General features: G+C 36.4%; 1 protein-coding gene across 1 annotated transcript in view; it reads left to right on the top strand.

Moving 5' to 3' along the window:
• ank3a (ankyrin 3a) overlaps window positions 1-25,341 on the top strand; it is a gene marked incomplete at its 5' end in the record, with an annotated part of 110,832 nt that overhangs the window by 40,941 nt on the left and 44,550 nt on the right. Inside the window, 19 exons of the mRNA XM_081394120.1 lie at window positions 4,289-4,387; window positions 5,665-5,850; window positions 9,402-9,500; window positions 10,162-10,260; window positions 11,183-11,281; window positions 13,045-13,242; window positions 13,623-13,721; window positions 13,924-14,022; window positions 14,679-14,777; window positions 14,989-15,186; window positions 15,412-15,510; window positions 17,068-17,166; window positions 18,165-18,362; window positions 18,453-18,551; window positions 18,691-18,789; window positions 18,871-18,969; window positions 19,763-19,858; window positions 20,479-20,551; window positions 21,259-21,297. Of these exons, the coding sequence (XP_081250246.1) occupies window positions 4,289-4,387; window positions 5,665-5,850; window positions 9,402-9,500; window positions 10,162-10,260; window positions 11,183-11,281; window positions 13,045-13,242; window positions 13,623-13,721; window positions 13,924-14,022; window positions 14,679-14,777; window positions 14,989-15,186; window positions 15,412-15,510; window positions 17,068-17,166; window positions 18,165-18,362; window positions 18,453-18,551; window positions 18,691-18,789; window positions 18,871-18,969; window positions 19,763-19,858; window positions 20,479-20,551; window positions 21,259-21,297 (2,176 nt within the window). The remainder of the gene's footprint in view (window positions 1-4,288; window positions 4,388-5,664; window positions 5,851-9,401; window positions 9,501-10,161; window positions 10,261-11,182; window positions 11,282-13,044; window positions 13,243-13,622; window positions 13,722-13,923; window positions 14,023-14,678; window positions 14,778-14,988; window positions 15,187-15,411; window positions 15,511-17,067; window positions 17,167-18,164; window positions 18,363-18,452; window positions 18,552-18,690; window positions 18,790-18,870; window positions 18,970-19,762; window positions 19,859-20,478; window positions 20,552-21,258; window positions 21,298-25,341) is intronic.

Here is a 25,341-nt window from a genome sequence, read left to right on the forward strand (position 1 = left end):
ATTATGAAAAAAGACCTTACAAGAAAATTGTGTATTTCATTTTTGTTTCTTCAAAATGACCAGATGCAGCAAGTCAACTTAAAAGTTTTGAATTTGATCTTCAAGAAAGGTCCACTGTTGGATGGTAACGAGCGACACATGTTTGGTTGCATTTAAATTGAGCAATATTTCAAACACTTAATATCTCTGTACATCAACATCCTAGAAACAAAGGAAACAAACAAAAAAAAAAAATAAGGACATGTCTACTGAATTTATTACAGTAAAAATTATGTTTTAATTAATATGCAGCCAATACTATCAGTTGCAATATCTTAATAATATAATAATAATTACATTATAATTATAACATTGAGTTGCAGATCCCCTCTTGTGTGTGTGTGTGTGTGTGTGTGTGTGTGTGTGTGCAATGGCACATAACAATGACAAGTAAATTGTTAGGGACTGCATAACCAAGCTTAGAAAGTATCTCTGAAGAGAGAGCGTTAAATAAGAAAAATAATATTATGAATGATAAGAGGATATTCTCGCCTCTGATTTTGAACTGTTGCTGCCGGTGTCACGATTTTGGGTTTGTTCTTGTCATGTTTTTGTGTCATGTCATGTTTCCATGTCTGTCATGTGATTCCCTGTTTGTCATGTGATCCTGCCATGTGTCTTGTCATTGGTTAATTGTGTGATCACTGTTCATCACAGGTGTCCCTTGTCTTGTCATTAGTCTTTGTATTTAGCCCTCATGTTTTCCATGTGTCTTTGTAAAGTATTGTTTCCTGTAGACCACTGTTTGTAAGTCTTTGTTCATGTTCTGGTTTTTTAGTTTTTTTTTCATGCCACACCATGTTTTTGTTTTATCTTTGCTTTTGTTTGTAATAAACTGCACTTGGGTTCTCATTTACACTTGCCTTCAGTGGATCCTTATTACAGCCGGGCTGTCTGTATTTTTTACCCCGTTGTAGATTTAAATGGTCTTTCCTCAAGCAATTAAGTTTTTGATAACTGATGATGTTCGTCATTCTTTTTTATTTTTTTTTATTGTATATGTTTAACTATGCATATTGTGATCTCTGATGCCTGTGTGAACATATATTATATATATGTTATTATGTGTTATTATATGTATACTGTATTTATAAGAACATAAAGACATAAAGACATACAAAATAAAGACATACTTAACTGTTCACACACACACACACACACAGCTCCATTGCAGGCTATTGTGAGTCCCCACTTGTATAGGTAGAGATCGTTCAGAAAGTCCCCACTTGTATAGGTAGACATCGTTCAGAGTTGAGATTCTATCTTGGCATGTTTAAAAAAATTTTTTTTTTGCATTTTTGAAGTTATATTATGAAAAAAGACCTTACAAGAAAATTGTGTATTTCATTTTTGTTTCTTCAAAATGACCAGATGCAGCAAGTCAACTTAAAAGTTTTGAATTTGATCTTCAAGAAAGGTCCACTGTTGGATGGTAACGAGCGACACATGTTTGGTTGCATTTAAATTGAGCAATATTTCAAACACTTAATATCTCTGTACATCAACATCCTAGAAACAAAGGAAACAAAAAAAATAAGGACATGTCTACTGAATTTATTACAGTAGAAATTATGTTTTAATTAATATGCAGCCAATACTATCAGTTGCAATATCTTAATAATATAATAATAATTACATTATAATTATAACATTGAGTTGCAGATCCCCTCTTGACAAAAAAAAATGCATATTTGAAGTTATATTATGAAAAATATAATATATATGGTAAACCTTTATAATAACTGCATCCTATTAATCATTAGTTAAGCATTAGTAAACAGTTAAATCATAATTCATAAAGCAGACATTAATAAGCAGTTTATACATACAGCTTTAAATGCTGTATTACTGATTTAGAAGCATATCTATAATGTGTTTAATAATTGTATTTTCGTACTTTATTAATTATAAATTTATCATTTCTAAATGAAGTATAGCATTATTTACAAACCAGTTATTTAGGTGTTGTCAGTGATTCATAAGATCACTTAGAAAGTGTAAGTAAATGTTGTAGATTCATGAGTTATAAAGCATTTAGTAGTGGTCAGTTAACTATTTTGTGAGCTCATCTGAAGTGAGGACTAGTTATGCCTTGTAAATCATTTATAAAGGAGATTTAAAGACTCAGTTTTCTTCTAAACAGAAAAAGGAAACAAACACACACAGTGATACAGAACATAGAAACATTAACAGCCTTTAAATCTCCTTTATAAATGTTTTACAAGGCATAACTAGTCCTCACTTTAGATGAGCTCAAAAATAGTGAACTGACCACTACTAAATACTTCATAACTACCTGAATTACAGTAGAAATACATGTTAATAAAGCATTTATTAACACACTGAGTAACTATTACCATATGTCTGAATAATAAATATGTATGAATGTACATTTAAATAGTTTAATCATTTACTCAAACTTTCTAAGTGATCTTATGAACCACTGACAACTCCTAAATAACTGCTTTGTAAATGATCCTATACTTTATTTAGAAATGATAAATTGATCATTAATAAAGTATGAAAATATAATTATTAAACACATTATAGATATGCTTTTAAAACAAGAATAAAGCATTTATATCTGTATTTATATACTGCTTATCAATGTCTATTCATTTATAAAACTTTATAAAATGATTAACTGTTTACTAATTCTTAACTAATGATTAATAGCGTGGAGTTATTATAAAGTGTTACTGAAAGCTCCAGTTAAACAGCAGCTCTACAGTCTCAGAGCCTCTAGGACAGCAGCCATTCAAACAATAGAGAAGTGTGAACGACGTGTGTTAATGGGCCACTGCAGTTCCTGCTCCAACCTACAGGAGCGCTGCTGAGTATGGACTTAAACACACACACACATGTAGGTCCCCACTTGGTCAAAAATGTAAAAAATTCACCAGAGCGTGTTTTAGCTGATTTTAACATGTTTTAAAGCATGACCAACAGGGGACTTGAAAAAAGTCCCCACTTGGCTCGACGGTCCCCTGTTGGTGAGTGTGTAACGACACCAAGGTCCCCACTTAGATAGGTAGACAAGTACACACACACACACACACACACACACACACACACACACACACACACACACACACACACACACACACACACACACACACACACACACACACACACACACACACACACACACACACACACACACACTGCTTTGAACTTGAGCTCAGTAAGTTATGAAGGCCACCTACATTACTGGTGTTCCAGTAATAACAGGATTTCCTGCTCTGATCTCAACACAGTACATACAGATGTAAACACTCGAAAAAATATTCTGCAATTTTGTAGAATTTTATTTTTATAAATACTAAAGTTATGAAGTTAGTCAAGGTTTTTTTTTTTATGACAGTTGTTTTACCCTCTCTCTGACCTTTAGAATGATCATGTTTTACGGGGGAGTATGTCTATATGGTAGATTGAAATCTTTTTTGTAAAAGGAGCAAGGAAATTCCATTTTTCTATCACATATTCCTTTTATTTTTAACCCAATGCTATTAGAATTACCCATATATGGATAAAATGACATGAAATAGATTTTTGAACTCCCAGCAAAAGTGCTAAGACATAGAATTGGTAAAACCTGATGATGAGGGCAGATTGTGTCTGTGTCCCTGCTTGATGCTCCATCATCACAAAGTATTGCTCTCTCTTTACCTGCACTGTCAGCATCGCTGTGTTGCCATGGGAACAGGGTCACTTAGGTTAAGGCAGGGGGGTGTAATGGGGTCTGTCCTGTCTGGGGAAATCTAAAAAAATATTAAAAATGACTGAGTTGCCATGGTAACCTGTATGTCTAGTTACAACATCAAGATACTGCTTATTAAGAAATTCGAAATAAAAATTTTCTCTTCTGATTGATTTTTCTTTGCCGAGAGGAGGGGGTGGGTTGCTCAGCAGAGTGTAGATGGGGTAAACAGCGTGTCTATGAAACAATACATTTTGTGCATTTCAATTAGAGTCTCAGGTCTGCTTTTGATGGCTTTTAAAATATTTGTTGTTTCAGTTCATAATATATTACAGGGCACATCACACGGGTCTAAAAATGCTGCGAGGCTTCTGAAGTGCTGTTTTGGGAATAGTTTTAATGCCAAGGTCATTTTTTAAATGGCAGTTTTGCAATAGTAAAACTTAGATAAATAACGGGAAAAGGGAAAAGAGTGAGAAAAAAGGGAGAAAAATACTGACTGACTAATGATTCAAATGTATATATAACATTAATGTAATGTTTTTTCAGAATGGCTTTACCCCACTGTACATGGCCGCACAGGAAAACCATTTGGATGTGGTGCGCTTCCTCCTAGAGAACAACTCCAGCCAGAGCATTGCTACAGAGGTTTGTGTGTGTGTGTGTGTGTGTGTGTGTGTGTGTGTGTGTGTGTGTGTGAGTCTTTTATTGATTATTGAGGTGAGCCTGGTTGACCTTGAGTTGTAAGTGCTTTCTACTTGCCTCAGTCCTCCTCCCCACATCTCTTTTTCTCATACACAGAATATATATACTGTGTATATATATATATATATATATATATATATATATATATATATATATATATATATATATATATATATATATATATATATATATATATATATATATACTGTATATATATATATATATATATATATATATATATATATATATATATTGCCTGTTGATCAGATGTCTTATAGCAGGTGAGATTGGGTGAAAATTCCACTTGCAAAACTTCAACAATTAACATATTCAATTCCCAAATGACTAAAAAGTGTAATTAAAAGGAAAGTTGATGTGACTCATTGGTAAACATGCCTCTGTCCCAAATTTTTTGGAGCTTTGTTGCAGCCATCAAAATAAAAAAATATGTATATTTACAACATACAGTTATTTTGGTCAGTGAAAACATTGGGAAACTTTTTGTCAGTTAAAAAAAGGTTCAAGAGAATTAACAAATCACATATTGTAGATTTTTATTGCAATTTACAAAATGTCCCAACTTTTCTGAAAATGGGGTTGTGTGTATATATATATATATATATATATATATATATATATATAAAATAGCAAAAGTTTTGTGGTTGGTAAGATTTTTTCATATTTTTGAAAGAAGTCTCTTATGCTCACCATGGTTGCATTTATTAGATCAAAAATACAGTAAAAACAGTAATGTTGTGAAATATTATTGCAGTATAAAATAAATATATTAAAATTTCATTTATTCCTGTGATGGCTGAATTTTCAGCATCATTACTCCAGTCTTCAGTCACATGATCCTTCAGAAATCATTCTAATATGCTGATTTGATGCTTAAGAAACATTTATTATTACCACTGCTGAAAACAATTGCTCTGTTTGGAATTTTTGTGGAAACTGCAATATATTGATAAATAGAAAGTTTAAAAGAACAGTATTTATTTAAAAAATATATATATATATATATATTTTTTTTTTGTAACATTATAAATGTCTTTACTGTCACTTTTGATCAATTTAATGCATTCTTGCTAAATAAGAGAAAGTTTTTAAGAGAAAAACTTTTGAACGAATGTGTATATATTATGAAACAAAATACAGTAATATATGTAAACTAAGGTATATGAATCGATAATCAGGCCTGTTGCTCTTCTTCTCTTTAGGATGGCTTTACACCGTTAGCGGTAGCCTTGCAGCAGGGTCATGATCAGGTGGTTTCTCTGTTGTTAGAGAATGACACGAAAGGTAAAGTCCGTCTGCCTGCGCTCCACATTGCAGCCCGCAAGGACGACACCAAATCTGCAGCTCTGCTTCTTCAGAATGACCACAACGCGGATGTTGAGTCCAAGGTCTGTCTGTCTGTCACTTATTTTCTTTAAATCCCGAAATTCTTACTGAAACTGCACCATCCTGGTCAAATATATACTCCTCTACCACCCACACACTCTCTTGTGCACACACTTACTTCCCCACATCTTTTTTTCTCATTTTTTAATGTAATTAAGAGTACCTCACCATATACTCTATATGTTTTGCTTTTAAATGTGATTTAGGTGTTATTTTGTCCTTAAAAACACTCGTTAACACTTTATTTTGATAGTCTGCTTTAGACATTCCACTAAGTTTAAGTAACTTTGCAACTACATGTCAACTACCAGTCATTAGAGTATTAGTAGACTGTGTGCTCAATATATGTTAACGCTTTATTGTGATGCTCCCCAACAGACATTCCACTGACTATAAGTAACTTTGCAAGTACATGCCAACTTATTCTACTTGCCTTAACCCTAACCTAACAGTCTACTAATACTCTAATGAAAATTAGCTGACATGTAGTTGCAAATTAATGAAAGTTAGCTGACATGTAGTTGCATAGTTACTTATAGTTAGTTGAATGTCTAAAGTAGACCATCGAAATAAAGTGTAACTAAACACTCACCCACACTTAGTCCTGTCTTTAGATACATGTGACATGTCCTTCGTTTACCTGTCAGTGTTCACTAACTGCCCATTCTTTCCTTTCCTCACATCTCAACGTAGATGATGGTGAATAGAACAACAGAGGTATACCCATGATAAACATTAAGCTGTTGACCCCCACCTCCACCCCCTGCTTTGCCTAGAACACCCCCTAGTGTTGCCCCCACCCTTGTTGTACCATCTCTATTTTCGTATCATTTCCTGTTTTCTCTTCTCTTGTTTGCTATGTGGGGATGGAGGAATGAGACAATGCTTTGGGTGGAGGGCTGAAGCATGCTTTGATTTCTGCAGCTATGGGCCGTGGTTCCACATCTCAACATGCAGCTTTCTGATTGGTTAAAGGGTTTTATCAGCGGTTTTGTTTAGTTGCTGGTAATGATGTTGATAGTGGTGAATATGAACTGTTGGTTCATGTGTTTCATTTTTTAGATCCCTTTGATCTGAGATACTGCTGTTTGTAGATAGATTTTCTCGAGGTTAAGAACCCTCAACATGTGGAGTAAATAAAGCACAAGATCTAGAGGCTGTCTGACTGACGTGTAAAGCAACCAATCACAGTTTGGTTTTTTCTGTGTCATGTTTAGGGGTGTGAAAATGTAACGTCGATGTCCCTACAATAACAGACTGGTGTGTAAAACTCTTGGACGTATGCTTCACATACTTTTGAAAATCCAGCGTTTAGTTGATCCTGAAAAGCGTTCATCGTCACAGTTGTAAACACGACGGCGCTCTACCTCCACAAAGGGTTTTGGCGTTACATCTTTGTTGCATGACGGACCGTTAAAGAACACCTAACACAGTTCTCCCGGACATACTGTAGAATTCAACCAATCAGATGACGAATTCGGAAATCCTGAAGTGTTTCCAGTTAAGTGTGCCATATGCATCAGACGTTCAGACAGCGGTAGGCTGAGCCTGAGACTAGACATTACTTAGAGCAAACATGATCATTGCTTTTGCCACATTTTAAGATCACATGATATCAAAATTGGAGCTTTTTCATGGGTTTAGTCACAAAAATAACTTTAAGCAGATGCACATTAAATTTAATTCTCTTTTAAAGGAAACGGGCCAAAATATTGATATTGTTCTCCAAAATGTTGATTCTGTCTGGATTTGGTTGCGCTAACATTCTATTTTCTTTTCCAACCATCAAACCATTTCATGGGGTTTTTAAGTCTTAAAAGTCAAGCAATTAAAACATTTAATATATTCTTGCAATAAAGTATTTTGGACTGTGTGAAAACATTTATAAAGTTTGTGAAAGTCCATCTGGCCTTTTGGAGATTCAAAGAGAAGTCATTAGAATGAGAGTATTACATAATGCAAAGGTCACTTCACTGGCACATCCTGCTACTGTAGAAGTGAGAAAACGGTACAATTTTAAGTTTGACCTTTTAAATAACTTTTATTACTAACTGGAAGAAGCATGTTGTTCCAACATTTTTCACTTGGTTTGGCTGTGAAAGAGGAACCCGGCTGGCCAGCTACAGAGATGAGACGGTCTGTTAGTTTAGTCCTCCTCCCTGGGGCTTGTGCATGGGCCTTTAGACAAAAACTCCCTCGGTTTCACTTAAACAGCTGGAAATCTAGCTGTTTAGGATTGTTGCAATGTTGCAAAAAGAATCTGCACATGTGCATGGTCAGGTTTGCCCACACGGCAAGCAACAGCAGTTTGACTGTGTAGATTTATATTTCACAGTTTTGCATGATAGAGAGCATTGCCAAATTGCAAACTAACAAAAACATATTGCTAAAGTCATATTCCTAATGTTTTCTGAGGGAATAGAAATTTGAATGCATTGGTCATGATGACTGTATGGTGATAATCTGAGAATAGGTGACAGTATGTGTTGTCTCTTGTCTCTGGTTTATTATTGTGCTACTGGAAATGTTTAAACCCCTGCTGTTTTTCCATTCATGCCTGTGGCTAATAATTGCAATAATTCCCCTCAAAATGGGTGGAGCCCCGTTCCCTTGGAGATAAGAGAGCAAACAGAAGGGAAGGGCTATGCTGAGAACCACCTGCTTTGTGTCGGATTATTGGCTAATTGAGATGGAAATCTCCATGACTGGAAGGCCTTTGCTGCAATGCAGCCTACAAGACACCTCCATCTCGCCTTGACAACTGCTTCTCATATTCAAAATGTTCTTATAGTCCAAAAATAGTTGATGTTTTGATAACTCTCAGATCCAGACACTCAGATCCAGTTTCTATTGAAGAATGTAGTGAATACAGTATAAATAGCTAAATCTTATTAGCCTTTGTAATATGACTATATAATTTCGTTTAACCATTAAAGAGAAGATAGTATTTAGTAGCAAGAGGATTTTGCATATACATTTTTCTGTAAAAATTTGACAAGTTGTCTTGAACACTCAATCGCTGCGTCCGAATATGCCTACTTCCATTCTATATAGTAGGTGAAAAACAGTATGTGAGCCGAGTAGTATACGTACGAATTCATAGTATTCATAAAACAGAAGGCGAAAAGTACCTACTACCTGTGGCGAGATTCTGAAGTGTGCATTTGATGGACACTTATACTATCCCATGTGGCCACAGGAGAGGATTTGTGACTGGCAGTGAAGCGACGCAACTGATGCTGGTACTGTAGGTCACGTGATAATGTCAACATGGCGGGTGTAGTATGTCCACATTTCATTCATACTACACACATTCATACTATATACAGTAGAACATACTTTTTTAACGGTCACAAAGTACGTTTCAAACCAAATGTGGTTCCTACTATATAGAATGAGAATTCGGACGCAACAACTGTCTTTAGATAATCCCAAACACAATGCAAATGTCTAGACATTTGATATAAGAAGTGCAGGTAATTTAATGGACTGAAAGTAAAAAAATTTTAACCGTCCTGTTCTGTCTTTTTTTTTTCTTTCTTTTTTTTATCAGAGCGGTTTCACTCCTCTTCACATTGCTGCCCATTATGGAAACATCAACGTTGCAACACTACTGTTAAACAGAGGAGCAGCAGTGGACTTCATGGCAAGGGTAAGCTTTAGTGGACAATGATAACAGATTATAGGGCAAAAGGTTCCCCATAGTCTGTTTAAATCTTCTCTTAAATCTTCCCAAATTATTTACTGAGTTCAGTCCACACATTTATAATAGGATTTTCAGGTGCATTGATTTTCATTCAAAATGCAGCCAGACCTGGTTTCAGTTTGACCGTGGACATGCAGTTCCTCTGAGCATCAGACGGGGCAGTATTGCATTAATGTTGCATACAGAATTGTAACCAGACTGAAGCCTAAAATGCTCCATAAGTGCTTTGATGAATGAGCTAAATGATCTGCCTAAGGCTCTTTGTGTGCACACATGCTCACATGTATGTGTGTGTGTGTGTGTGTGTGTGTGAATCTGCCAAATGCCCTACCAACTGAAACCTCTAAACTGTCATATGGCCGGCACAGTCCAAACAAGCGCATGCATGAATCTACTTCAGCTCGAGGGTCACACAGTCACAATGCATCTCATATGCAGTTCAGGATAATGTGTATGCTTCCATAAAACTATATTATTATCATTATTATGATTGTTATATTATTATTTTTTACATAGTTATGTAATTTAGATTCTCTGTGAAGTCTGATTGTGACTACATCTTTTGTACCCGCTGTGTATCTTTTATTTTTGTGTGGGTCGCATACAGAATGACATCACTCCACTGCATGTGGCGGCTAAGAGAGGAAATGGAAACATGGTGAAGTTGCTATTGGACCGAGGATCAAAAATTGATGCCAAGACCAAGGTAATACACACACACACAAATGTTTTTGAAAGAAGTCTTTTATGCTCGCCAAGGCTGCATTTATTTGATCAAAAATACAGTTAAAGAAGCAATATTGTGAAATATTATTACAATTTAACTGTTTTCTATTTTTTTATAAAAAAACACTATTCCCTGTTTCATAATCCTTCAGAAATGATTCTTTAATGAATAGAAATGTAACTCTTTTGTAACATTATTACTGTCATTTGTGATCAATTTAATGATCATTACTGATTATCCCCCCACACCACACACAAATCTTACTGACCTAAACTTTTGACTTTTGTTGTGTTTATGCACAAATATGGCAATGGGCATCTACTACTATAAAATATGAAATCATTATAATCAAATATACTATTAGTAAAGGAAAACGAAAAGAAATGACGTTGCCTGAATGAATCTGTACTTCAGTGTACTTTACCTTAAGGAAAATGTCAGACAGCTTCTTAGGACATTCCTACAGTTATATATAGCCTAGAAAGTCATTTTTGACCTTTTACCTCAGGGATGTCTCAGATGAGACCCAGTTTCAGAGAACATTATGCACCTTGTAAACATGTCAAGTTGTCAACAGTTTGTTACTTATTAGCTTAGAATTCCTAAGGGCGCACAATTCAATGATTCAATTATATATAGTCTTCAGTGCAGGCACATAAGTAACGTAAGACAGGCAGGCAAGATCCAATGAAGTGTAAAATGCAGTACATTGAAATGAATAGCTTTGCAAGAAATATCAAACAGGTCAGCATGTAGTGTCAGTGGAGCATCTGAAGGTGCTGAGGTTTGTCTGTGGTATCAGCTGTTCTTAAGAGTATGATCTCAGAGGGTACCATTTAATCTTATGCAACATTTTATCTTTGTGTTGGCCTGTACATGTATCTGTGTGTGCTTATTATAGGACGGTTTAACGCCATTGCATTGCGGTGCACGAAGTGGACATGAGCAGGTTGTTGAGATGCTGCTGGACAGGGGAGCTCCCATCTTGTCCAAGACGAAAGTAAGACATCTACTTTTTTAACCCCATATATTATTTCTGCCCGTTTGTGTGTGAATGTGGATATGCAGGTGTGATTGCTGGTCTACCCATAATTTCTGGCCATGCCTAAGACTGCCCCCATGTGGCCAATATTTCAACAGAAGCAACAACATATTTATCAGGCCCCCTCTCTCTCTCTTTGCTATCATTTCACCATAGATTGTGGATTTAGGTGCCAAAGCAGTAGAGATTTCCTGTCATACTTACAAGCCCCTCAAAATGACATACTTAATATAAATGCTTCAATTTCTTCACATAGTGTATGAGCTTTTTTAAACATTGGCCCTCTTTGCACATTTGATATTTTAAGGCTATCCAGGAGGTTTTGTGTAGAACAGTCCGTTTCAATATTTATCTATGGTATAGAAATAATCCAGTTAGTTTTGTAGAAAACATTTAAAGGTGCATTGTGTAATGTTTAGGAGGATCTGTTGACAGAAATGCAATATCATATACATAACTATGTTTTCAGTGGTGTATAAAGACCTTACTTACTTACCTTCATATACTAATTCATGTACTCCTTTGAATTTGTTTGCATTAAAAGTACTCAATAACATGATAAACCATTATGTTTTTATTACCTTAGAATGAGCCATTTCTATCTACATACACCGAAATATCCATTTTCCGCCACCATGTTTCTACAGTAGTCCTTAACAGACAAACGCGTTTCGTCACTATTGTTGTTCTTCGTGCAAAGAAGCTAGCTAAAGTCAGCGAATAAAAAACTGACACAATGATGAACAAGTAACAATAATATTCACAATAGCATATGGTTTACTGAATAATTAAGTAAACATAATTTCTTAATTTATGTTTGTAAAGAAACCTCATTGCTTACCTGGCTGCTCTCTGCTGTCTCAGATGACAACTTCTTTTCCTGTCGGCCATCGTATCTTCTGTTGGTTGCAATTTGTAACCTCACCTCTAGATGCTGCTAAAAGTCACACACTGTGTGGTCACATTTACCATTGTTTGGCGAATTTTCGCAGTCGAATCCGGTCATTTCAATAGGAATCCAGGAGATCAGGAATTTCGCTGGAGGGTGAAAGTTTTCCCCAAGCAGATTTCACGTTCATTCATTCAGTTGGTCATGCAAATTCTCTGCTTTGACCAACAGACAGCTTCTTGTTTTGTGAAAAAGTGACTTCTTTGTGAGCTGTGCTTCATAAATTGCCACTTTATTGACAATAGACAATGGCTCTTTTTTTTGCAGTGGCCTGCACCTTTATTTTAATTGATCATTAGTGGTCGACCGATCAAGGCTGGTCAAGGCTGATTATAGTGGCCAATATTTGGCATTTTTTAATTATCGGCAATGGCCGATAAGTTTTTTTTTTTTTTTGGAAAATCTGTGTTCATGTGTTCATATTCATGTCATACTCACTGTGTACTGTATGTAAATTTACCTTTACTGCCCTTTATTTGAGAAAATAGGATTCCCATTGCACACAAATGTACCAGCATACTTCCTTTGTAGTCATGTTTTACAAATCTTTAAACTTTTTCATTTTTCATTTTAGTAAATATTATTTAAAATAAATGTAACTTTCATTGCAGCATGGGTTTACTTACTAGCTGTAAATTAAATAGTGTGATGTAATATAATTTAAATCGGCTGTATATTGGCCGTCGGCCACCTTGCTCTACGACATCGGCTTTTGCCACGATCAACCAGTATCTATTAATCTTGTTAAATGCTATTTTTTGGTTTACTATAGAACGGTCTGTCTCCTCTGCACATGGCGACCCAAGGGGATCACCTGAACTGTGTCCAACTGCTCCTCCAGCACAATGCCCCCGTGGATGATGTCACCAACGATTACCTGACGGCACTGCACGTGGCCGCTCACTGCGGACATTACAAAGTGGCCAAAGTCATCGTTGATAAGAAGGCCAACCCTAACGCTAAAGCCCTGGTGAGAGCAGAGGGAAAAAGAGAACCATACACAATCAAACTCATAAAATACCTTCTCGCGCTTTCCTTTTTCTCTCTGCATTTCTTTCTCAGGGTGACATGGTTCATTTTCCTCTGTTAACAGATGCAGCTGTATGAACGCTAATCTCTCACTCCACAATACACAGTTGTGCGTGTTGCCATAGTAATACTGAGACATTCTGATGACAGTTTAAAAATAAATCTAAACCTGAGAAATAACTTGATTTGAGGTTTAAAATAAATAAAATGAACAAGATCACAAAGCTTTATTATTGAATGCCATGGGTCCATTCAACCGAAGGGAGGTTTTTGTGGGTTTTGTCTCAGTCAAGCTTAACATGTTTGTGTTCACATCAACAGAACGGTTTCACACCTCTTCATATTGCCTGTAAGAAGAACAGAGTAAAGGTGATGGAACTGCTGCTGAAACATGGAGCATCAATGCAGGCAGTCACTGAGGTAAGAGAGAGATATGATGATTGAACTTTCATCAAAAACGTATGTGATATGATATAGTGCCATAAAAGCACTTGAAATGTATTGTCTAGTTTTGAATTGAGTTTAATGTTCATAGTTTTAGATATGTTTCTAAAATGTAATGGCAAAAGCAGTATTATAGTAAAGTTTTCATATTTCATATTTTTATTTGTATTGTTTGTAGTCGGGGTTGACGCCTATCCACGTTGCTGCGTTCATGGGTCATGAGAACATAGTGAAACAGCTCACACATCACGGAGCCTCACCCAACACCACCAACGTGGTACGTTTCCTCTTTTTGTATAGAGTCACTCACAGACATATATTCTGTGATTTTATAAAGGTGATTTTTTAAATATGTATGTCTATCACTTTAAACATTCTATCATACACACAACTTTGTGTGTTAGTATATTGCATTTTGCCATCTCAATCTAAATTAATACAAAAAAATAGTTATTAAAAAATGTATATCATATTTTATGTGATGGGGTGGACGTTATATTTGATTAATCTTGTCAAGCATGAAAAATGGTTTAGCAAAGACTCATATGATTTCACTTCCTCTTTTCTGTTTTGAGGTGGATATTTTTAGATAAAAAATATATGTACAGTATAATAATATATATATATATATTTATATGTATATATGTGTGTGTGATTTATCTGAATGAGAAGATCAATACAAAATGTAATCATGGAAAAGTTTTGGTTGATAGCAATTTTTTTTTTTAAATATATATTTTAGTAGAATTTTTATAATTGGCTATACTGGCATACTGAATAATAAAATTCATACACTCCTTTGAATTTGTTTGCATTAAAAGTACTCCATAACATGAATAATATTGTTATATAATAAGTTTTTAATTAATATATTAAAGCTTGCAAATCACATGCACTTCATCCAATGTTCTGGACACAAATGTTGTATTGTAGAGAGGTGAAACAGCACTGCACATGGCAGCAAGGGCCGGCCAGGCTGATGTTGTCAGCTACCTGCTACAGAATGGTGCTAAAGTGGACATCAAAGCCAAGGTGAGACACACACACACACACACACACACACACACACACACACACACACACACACACACACACACACACACACACACACACACAAGCTCAAATTTGAAATTTGAAGTCACATACATGATTAGAACATGACAGATGATAAATGTGCTTTGCAGTTTTGCCTCTCATCTCATCTCTCTCTCCCACTCTCTATTTCCATAACGACAATTTCTAGGATGACCAAACAGCCCTGCATATAGCTAGTCGTCTGGGAAAGTTGGATATTGTGCAGCAGTTGCTTCAGAAGGGGGCACTTCCCAATGCTGCCACCACCTCCGGCTACACCCCTCTCCACCTCGCCGCCCGCGAGGGCCATCAGGAGATAGCAGCTCTCTTGCTGGAGCAGGGAACCTCCCTCTCTGCAGCAACTAAGGTGTGTGTGTGTGTGTGTGTGTGTGTGTGTGTGTGTGTGTGTGTGTGTGTGTGTGTGTGTGTGTGTGTGTGTGTGTGTGTGTGTGTGTGTGTGTGTTTGTGCTGTATGCCCACACACAGTGGGGTTCAAACATCTGAGACTGATCAGATGATTCAAGCTGACTCTGTCATGAGAATCCTTTTCACTGTTTTTTGTTCTCTTTCATGCCCATATATACATCCACAGAAAGGATTCACTCCCCTGCATGTGGCTGCAAAGTATGGGCAGTTGGAAGTTGCCAATCTTCTACTGCAGAAGAAAGCTGCACCAGATGCAGCAGGCAAGGTTGGTGAACATATGCATACATCATTGCACATTTGTATAGTGATGCAACATTTATATGAGTAGCCTTGTGCATTTCATAATACAGCTTGGTCTTACCCCAAATGTTCACTTGATGTGGACTTCACTTGAGCTTGGCAAAGTCTATAAAAGCCCAAAATTTAGGCACTGGTAAAATATAATATTATATTAATAATAATATAAATATAATGAAATATTTACATTTGAAATGTTTCTTGCAAAAAAACAATTGGTCAGAATACTTGGCTACTTCTGAATGGCCTTCAATGGAGAAACCTGCTTTTTGTAGCCAGATGGTGTAGTTACAACATCTACCAGCAGGGGCTAACTGGGCCACAGTAACCAGCCAAACCAATGACGCCTTAAACCACAAGGACAGAGGGCGTCATTTGGGACAGGACCTTCATTTGTCTTTGTCAACCTTCCTCCAAATGGTTCCTCTTATTATTCTTGAACTACAAAGTATAACTGTCTTCCACATAACTAGATTTATTGAGAGACTCATAGAGCTGACGAGTCATTACGTCAGTTGTGCTGTCATGAAGGTCTGGTTTCCTGAACAAAGATTAAGCTTCTTAATACGTACAACAATAGTATACAGATATACAGAAATATCACATAGAAGCTTAAACTGTGTTAAGGAAAGACACACCCATCCTGTGGAAGGTTTTTTTTAACTTCATATTACGTGTCAGCTCATTGCCGCTTGCTTAATATGGAGGCCCAAACCTGCAGAAATTATAAATAGATATATAGTAATAATATAATAATAGGAAAATTGGCTTCAGCTTCGTATTTCTATTTATGGAAAACCGTGGTCACTACAAAATAATTAGACGTAATGCAAACCCGTTAAAATAACTTACAACTCTCCAGTTGATCTGCCACATCCCGTCGCAAACTCCGAAATCGCTTAAGATCTTCTAACGCTTCATACGCGAGCTCTCAACCAATGATGCACTGGAGCTACGCAAGCTTCCCTCATTTACATGTTGCGCACAGATAAATAAATAAATGTAAATACTTGTGGGAATAAATAGATATAAAAATAAAATAATGCATAAATAAATGAAAAGAATAAATGAAAGAATAAATAAAAGTTAAAAAGAATAAAAAATAAAGAAAGAAAAAGTAATATAAAAATAAATTCACGAATAAATAAAAATGAATTATAGTTGTCTTAAGTCATTTTTTTTTTAATGCATGTTATATATTATACATGTTATATATTTATTTATTTTTAATTTCTGCTGGTTTGGTCCTCCATAATCTTAATGTGGTTTGCTGGGATTTCTTCCCTCTTAACCTTAACATGGTGTGTGTGTGTGTGTGTGTGTGTGTGTGTGTGTGTGTGTGTGTGTGTGTGTGTGTGTGTGTGTGTGTGTGTGTGTGTGCGTGCGTGCGTGCGTGCGTGCGTGTGTGTGCACCTATGTACTGTATGTGCTGACATGCATGCATGCGTCCAATGTTTGTGTGTATGTGTGTTGCATGCTGGCGTGGGTGCTTGTGGTCGTGCTGGGGTCTGTGTGTATATTGTAGACTGGGTTAACACCGCTGCATGTGGCTGCTCACTATGATAATCAGAGAGTGGCTCTGTTACTGCTGGACCAGGGAGCATCTCCTCAATCTGCAGCGAAGGTATGAGATTGGGTTGCTGGATTAACCCTTCCATGCTGTTTACCAAAGCTATTACTGACCCTACATACCAAATCACATCTGAAGAGTTACTACGTGCTGTTTGTGAATTTCCTGCCATGTTCAAATCACAAGGATGTCATGAAGGCTGTAAATTTTGTTAAATTGCATAAAATCTGATTAACTTTAAGCAAAATAAACTAAACTCACTCAAACTGCATGGAAGAGTTGTTAAACAGGCCATATTCTCACATTGAGCTCTGCAGAAATCATTTTCTTTCTCATTATTTTTATTTTGTGTTTTAGTAAACATATCTAAAACAGTAATACAGGATAATTTTAGTAAAAGATTAACAGTAAAAGATTGTGTAAGATATAAAGGTTTGTTGTCAGATAATATGTTAATTTGTTAATTATTCAAATCTAAATTTTGTTTGTTCGGAGTGCCTAAAGGGACAAGGCGATTGGAAAAAAATGAGATGGGAGGAAAAAATCTATTTCAATGCTTTTGTGTTCATTTTTTAACACATTTTCTCAGAGGAACACAAAACTTTTGGGATTAAGCACAAAGATTCTTGGGGGAACAAAACTTTTGTGAGTGAATACAAAGTTTCTCGGGTGAAAGGAAACATAAAAGCATTGAAATATAATGCTTTTCCTCCTACGTATCTCATATTTTACTCAAGGAGGAAAAAAATCGTATGTAAACTGATCTTGTTTTTAGCATTTTTAGATATTTTTATGAAAAACAAGACAAAAATGCAGATTAAGTATATGATTTTTGCAGTTCTAGATTTCATGGCTTGCTTTTTCCCAGAGTTGATGTACCTTGAGTGATGTTAATGTAATCATCTCCATGATAACAGGTTGGGAATTTGGAGAGGAATGAAGTGCTTGGTTACTTCTTACAGTCTTCTTGCAGTCTCTGCTTGGTTTGTGTAATCAAGAAAAGTACTAAAAAAATGACTGGATCTTTGCATCTTATTTCTCTCTCTCTCTAGAATGGCTACACACCTCTCCACATTGCAGCTAAGAAGAATAAATTGGAGATTGGTACAACGTTGCTGGAATATGGGGCGGAGTGTAACACAGTGACCCGGCAGGGCATCAGCCCCCTCCACCTGGCAGCACAGGAGGGCAGTGTGGACATTGTTTCCCTGCTGCTCACCAAATATGCAAATGTTAATATGGGCAATAAGGTAAACGTACTTACACTCGCATATACACACACAGAGCACAATTTTGGAGATTAAAAGTAGTTTGACTCACTCTGTGTGTTTGTAAAACAGAACGGTCTCACGCCGTTGCACATGGCTGCGCAGGATGACAGGGCAGGCGTTGCTGAAGTGCTGTTGAACCATGGAGCAGAAATTGATGGCCAAACAAAGGTCAGGGGTCAGAACTTGTGGCGTTTCCATAATTACAAAACCAGCACAAGCAGACTGATTCATTCAGAGGTTCATTGTCAACTGCTGCGTGTCTGTATCAGTGTCTGATATTCACTTGTCCTTCTTATTCTCCTAATAGAGTGGTTACACCCCATTGCATGTGGCGTGTCACTATGGCAACATGAAGATGGCTAACTTCCTGTTAGAGAATCAGGCCAGGCCTAATGCTAAAACAAAAGTGAGTCGGTTTGTAGCTTGTCGAAAGATAGGTTATCTTGTTTTGCATGTAAACTGACTCTCGCTGTCGTTCTGTGCATAGAACGGTTACACACCTCTTCACCAGGCAGCACAGCAAGGCCACACCCACATCATTAATATGCTGCTTCAGTATGGAGCTTCACCCAATGAGCTCACACTGGTGAGTACTGAGGCATTTAAAAAAAAATCATACTTTATTCAACAAGAATGAATTAAATTGATCAAAAGTGACAGTAAAGACTTTTACATTGTTTAAAAAAACTATTTTAAATAAATGCTGTTCTTTTGAACTTTCTATTCTTCAAATAATCCTGAAAAAATGCATTGCGGTTTACACAAAAATATCAAAGTAAGCATGAAATCAAAATCGACAATTTATGTGCCCTCTAATCTTTAATTAAAGTAACTTCCCCTCCCTCTTGCAACGATATCTCTCCTCTTCTCTGATGACGTGTTTACTGGCGTGAGCGCGAGACAACCTGTCACAAGAATCAATAGCAAACCACAACAATCCAATGATCAAATCAGTTCCCGATGGACAAAATCAGACAAAATCCAGTCTGATTTTTACAGACTACATTTTTCTTGTTCGAGAAGCTGTTTCACTCAGATTTTCAGATATATAATTTTCAACAATGATATTTATAAGAAATGTTTCTTGAGCACCAAATTAGCATATTATAATTACATTTTAAAACATATTCAATTAGAAAACATTTATTTCAACTGTAATAATACTTCACACTATTACTGTTTTTACTGTATTTTTGATCAAATAAATGCAGCCTTGGTGAGACTTCTTTCAAAAATATGAAATAATCTTACAGAGTAGTGTACCTTTCACTTCTCTCTCCTTTACTCACATTAAGCATGTTACATATTATGATAAGAAATGCCTAATTTACAGATAATATAGTATACAGTAATGTTTTGTGTGTTTGTGTGTGTGGCAGAATGGGAACACGGCTCTCTCCATTGCTCGGCGACTTGGGTACATCTCCGTAGTGGACACACTGAGAGGAGTTACGGATGAAAACCTCACTGCCACGGTAACATACTCACTATCTGTCTCCTGACCACCCCTTCCACTTCCCTCAACATCCTCCACTGCAGCAACAATGTCCACAATAAACTTAGAATACTCGGCAATTGTTTTTTTATTCAATTCGCATTTGCATTCTGTCATATGCACACCAACCAACTGCATCATGCAAATCACTTTTGAGCATAGTGTCTGAGTAATTTAATTTAAATTTTTCATTTTTTTTTTTTTATTACACTTCAATTAGAATATTTAATTTTTCGATCTATATTGGATATTTAATCATTCTGACTCATTTCTTCTATTTTTACATTTAGATTACCTTTGCCGAAAAATTTAAATTTAAATTTTTTTAAATAATTGTACTGTTATATTTTTTATTTAATCTGCAATTTATTGGTTATCGGCCATAACATGAATATATATATATATATATATATATATATATATATATATATATATATATATATATATTTTTTTTTTTTACATTGATAGTTTGTCAGTGATTTTTTTAAAGTTGTCATATTATGTCATATTACCAATATAATTTGCTACTTTATACTATTTATTCTTATGGAAGTACCTCTAACTTTTGTTGTATTTTGCATGTTTTCCATTTTTGCCCAGCCTGTAACTGAGAAACACAAGATCAATGTCCCGGAGACCATGAATGAGTTCCTTGACATGTCTGATGATGAAGGTACAGCTGAACTAGTACTGATCTAAACACACACACACACACACACACACACACACACACACACACACACACACACACACACACACACACACACACACACACACACACACGTTTACTTAGCTATCTAAATGGGGACACTCCATAGACGTAATGGTTTTTATATTGTACAAACTGTATATTCTATCCCCTTTCACTAACCCTACCCCTAAACCTACCCATCTCACAAAACCTTCTGCATTTTTACATTTAAAAAAAAAACTTTAATTACTTTATTTTTAAACCAGATTTACAAATGAGGACGTCCCTAGGGAGGTTTTTGGAGATTTTGTCAGGTTTTGATCACTTTTGGGTACAGATTTGTCCCCAAAATAGTTAAGTAGGTACACACACACACACACACACTGTTTCACTCTTTCTTTGCTAACTATATACAGTAGGTTTATAATGCTGAAAATAGCTCTTTACCTGTGACCATATGCACACTTTTTTATTGAATTATCATTTAAACTGTTCTTGCATCCAGTGGTATATTCAAATTTAGTTATTTTGACAGTTTCCCCTCTAGCTTGCACCATGTTCACTGGGCTAACACTATATGCCTTCATTAATCTGTGTGTGTGTGTGTGTGTGTGTGTGTGTGTGTGTGTGTTGTGTGTGTGTGCGAGCGTGTATGTTTAACCTATTGCTGTGCACTGTATGTTTGACAGCTGTGAAAGATCATGAAGCCCAGACTGATGGGGAAGAAGGTACACGCTTTTGCAGTTCTGTTTTTTCTCCCTTTTTTAATCATCCCTCGCTTCACGCACACACTCCCTCGGCTTTGATGCGTTCCTCTCGTCTGGCTTTGCAGTGCACTGTGTCTGTTTTCTTGAGTCTGTATGCACATAACCACGAGTGTGATTGCTGTGATTTCCTGTGAATGCTAACTTTACACACACAGTTTTTTCCCCCTTCGTGACTTTAAACACATATTTACAAATGCTCACACATAGAAACACAATAACATGCCCACACAAGCCTGTATGTGACTCATACAGTTGCCTGGGATGCAGTGAAGCTGACGTGCAGTGAATCAGGAGGAGAAGAAAACACTCCATGTGTTGACTATGATGCCAAACTCTCTCTCTCTCTTGTCTCCTGGTTCAACGCTGAAATATTCATGAGCATAATGTCCCTCTCTGCACCCCTCTCCATGGTTACACAGAGAGATAAGGGTGTACGGTTACCATGTGTGTCAGCAGATACACTTAGAATCCCGCAGGTGACACTGACTGGACCCACAGGTGTCACCCCTCTACCTGAGAGAGAGAGACAATCTTAGAATATAAATATAATAAAGCAGTAAAATGCAGACGTCTAGTGTTGAAACTGCTGTCTGAGCAGTATGTGCATTAGTGCATGTGTGTGTGCGTGTGTTAGCAGCAGACGCCTATAATATATCTATAGGCTATCCTGTTAGTTGTCTGTGTATTGAGCGGTGCAGGCATGCCTCATGTCTGTCAGAAGCAATGACCACTCCACTTTTGATCTCCAATCTTATTTTGTAACACACACCTGTCTGACTAATGACATCTATTGCTTTTATTTTACGCTAATAACCTTCCTTACAGAAACCTTTTTGCATTTCTAGATTTGAATTAAGATGATTACATTTACTTTCTAACCAGTTATTTTGGTATTATTTAAATGCTATTATAGTTTTTATTCATATTTTGAATTAGCCTTAATTTTTGTTTTCATTTTAATTTTAAGTTCATTTTTAATCAATTTATGTCCTTTTTATTAGTTTTTGTTGTTTTAAAATATTACTATTTAGGATTTTTTATTTAATTTAATTGCCATGACTTTTCCAGTTATTTGTGATGACTGGATAGGGTCATTTAAAATAGTTTTATTTTATAGAGATACTTTTCTATTTTCTTTAATTATGAAATTAATAAAACCGCTTTTTGTCATACAATAAAAAAAGTTTTTTAAATAACATTATTTTTTCATAAATATAACATTTATAATGACTATACATTATTTTATTTTTTATTATGTTTTAAAATTGTATATACATGAGGATCCAGGCCTAGAAATCACACCTTTTGAATTCCCTGATATTTTCCAGGGCTGTGTTGAACCATGTATTTAATCCCTTCATTAAACAAATTAAATAATCATTTTATCACAGTGTAGGTCAGTTTAATTGTCATTATGGGGACATTTCATGTATTTAAGCAAAGCCTGATCTCTCCCACACACAACAAAGAGCACTGTGCCAAATACAGCAAAATACACACGATTAAAATGAGATCTTGTGTGTATAACTGTACAGTATATACTTGCGAGAAGAGTGAACTTCCTTAGTTATGTAATGTTCTTTATCACTTTGTAATGAGTAGAATGTTCTACAGTGACTCTGAATGTGTGCCTGAGAGACCTATTGACATTAGCTGATAAAACTTTACCACACAGACTTGTATTAGCATTTAAACTGTATTAACGTTTAAACATATTTCAGCAGTATTTCAGTTTTTAAAATAATTTTTATATTTTTAATAAACAGTTTTTAATAGTTGGTGTATTAGTTAATAATAACACTGGAACAGACCTGTTAACTTTGTAAGATTCTGGGGTGGATTTCAGTCTGAAGCCCCCAAATTAGGGTTTATCAATAATACCTACAATACTTTAAAGCTTAAAATGATTGAGATATGAGCATCTCAAACAGCGAGGACCATTTCAGATATCCAGAAGTTAGTTTTCAACATTCTGTATTTGTGAGGATTTTTATTTTATTTTATATTTGACCCATTTGGAAGTAGCCAAACCAGCACACACACACACACACACACACACACACACACACATTAGAGAAGCGCTTGCACTGTCTCCCTCCCTTCATTCTCCTGAGAGAACTATGTTGACAGTACTTGGTGTCTTGTTACCACCTTGTACTTGCTGCTAGACCTGCAAAATCTTCAGCAGCACACACACACACACACACACACCGGACCTGCTCCTGCGCGCGTGTTCAGTGTGTGTGCGCGCGTGTGTGCTTGCGCTCACGCGGGAGGCTGGAAAAAGAGCAGAGCTCCCCTGACATGTGAGAGTGCAGCTTTGGTAGATCCTCCTTCACTTGACCCAGGCTGCCTTGTGATTTAACTTCTACCGGGCGAATGAACGGATGTAAATCTCGCAAATCCAGCCACGAGAGTTCTGGTCGACTCGGGACGACCGACTCTCACATGATCAACCGGAATAGACCAACCTCACCATTAGTTATTTTCTCAGAGGATACAGACTTCATTGAGAACTTAACGAAATATCGGGGGAATACGCTAATACCGGATATATCAGTATCGGAGTGGGATATGGCAGCGCTTTTATGTGAGTCGTTGTGTCAGAATACTGCGGTGTTTTGGGGCTCTGCTGCATACTGTGTTCACCGGCTGGACACTGCTCGGATATGTTATTCAGATGTAACGTTACACTTTTAAAACTCAGAATGACGTCAAATGCCGTGTCTTCTATTTCTAGACAGGGTCATCTATTAGTCTTTGTCATGAGTGTTCGTTGTCATTAAGTCTTTAATTCGGTACCGGAGTAGAAAGGAATTAGCGAGCCGGTTAGGGAAACAGAGGAGTTCTGAAGCGGGAGGGGAGGGGCTGCAGCACGCAGAGAGAGAGAGAGAAGAGGACAAGCAAAAGTCGCGTTTATGATAATAATGTTGGCTGTGCCTCAAAACCTTGAGAACATTGCCTACCTAGATCTCATTTTGTACATCATAGGCGCCCTAATTTTGTAAAATAACGACACCCTGAAAACCACGAGAGCTATCTGCCTAGACGGCGTTGAATGTTATGATGATGATGTCTAGTTAGCAGCTAACGAGGTTTTGAGAGACGCAGCCGTTGCTTGTTTTGTCATTGGCATAGTGACTATTTGTTTGTTTTTTGCAAGTGGTTTTTAATATAACAGCTTTGTTAATTTCGACGGTTACAAAAACCGTTACAATTGAATCTGTTATTAAACTATACAAACAAACTTGGGTCAATTAGGTCCAAACTTAAGCAAACCATCTTAGGTCGGTTAAAAGGTTTTTTTTACGGACTATCATAAATCATATAATGTAAAACTAAACTATTAAACTTAATTTGATCTATATTTTTTTTATTGCCATATTTCTATATTTTCCCTGCTGAAAACAAACCACTAAAAGCTGCCAGGCTAAGGTGATTTGCTAGTCTTACCTTATTTTAGCTAGATCCCAGCTGGCTCCAAACCCCTAAAACCAGCAAACAGACCATGCTGAGTGTGAGAGACCTGCAAACCAGCATAGCCTGGTTTTAGCTGTTCTTCATCAGGTTTAAGAAACTCTTGGGGGTGTGATGGAAATGTGCTTTATAGCAGGAGACGCAGTGGTGTCCTGATGCAGCAATAACTGTTTCCTCTATGTGTTAGTGAAATATTGCCAACTAAGCTTTTGTTATTCACAGCGGGGACAGAAAAACACCCAGGTGTTATGTGACAGATTAATAATCTAGAAGCTGCGAGCTGGATGTTTGCATGACACAAGAAGACTGTGTGGTCTGGTAGATTTACACCACAAGAGAAGATCCACAAATTAGTACCATTGTGCATTCGAGCACGACACTTAAACTCAGATTGTTCTAGTCAGACTGTCTTGGCAATAATTGAACTGTAAGTCGCTTTGGGTTTTATTTAATTAGAAGAACGAAGGGGAGCTGATTGTCGCAGCTGCTGGTAGGTCACCTTACTCGTTCACCTTCAAGTGAGCTCAC

The sequence above is a fragment of the Scardinius erythrophthalmus genome (genome assembly GCF_964197995.2).
Source record: "Scardinius erythrophthalmus genome assembly, chromosome: 19".
In the NCBI taxonomy this organism is placed as follows: domain Eukaryota; kingdom Metazoa; phylum Chordata; class Actinopteri; order Cypriniformes; family Leuciscidae; genus Scardinius; species Scardinius erythrophthalmus.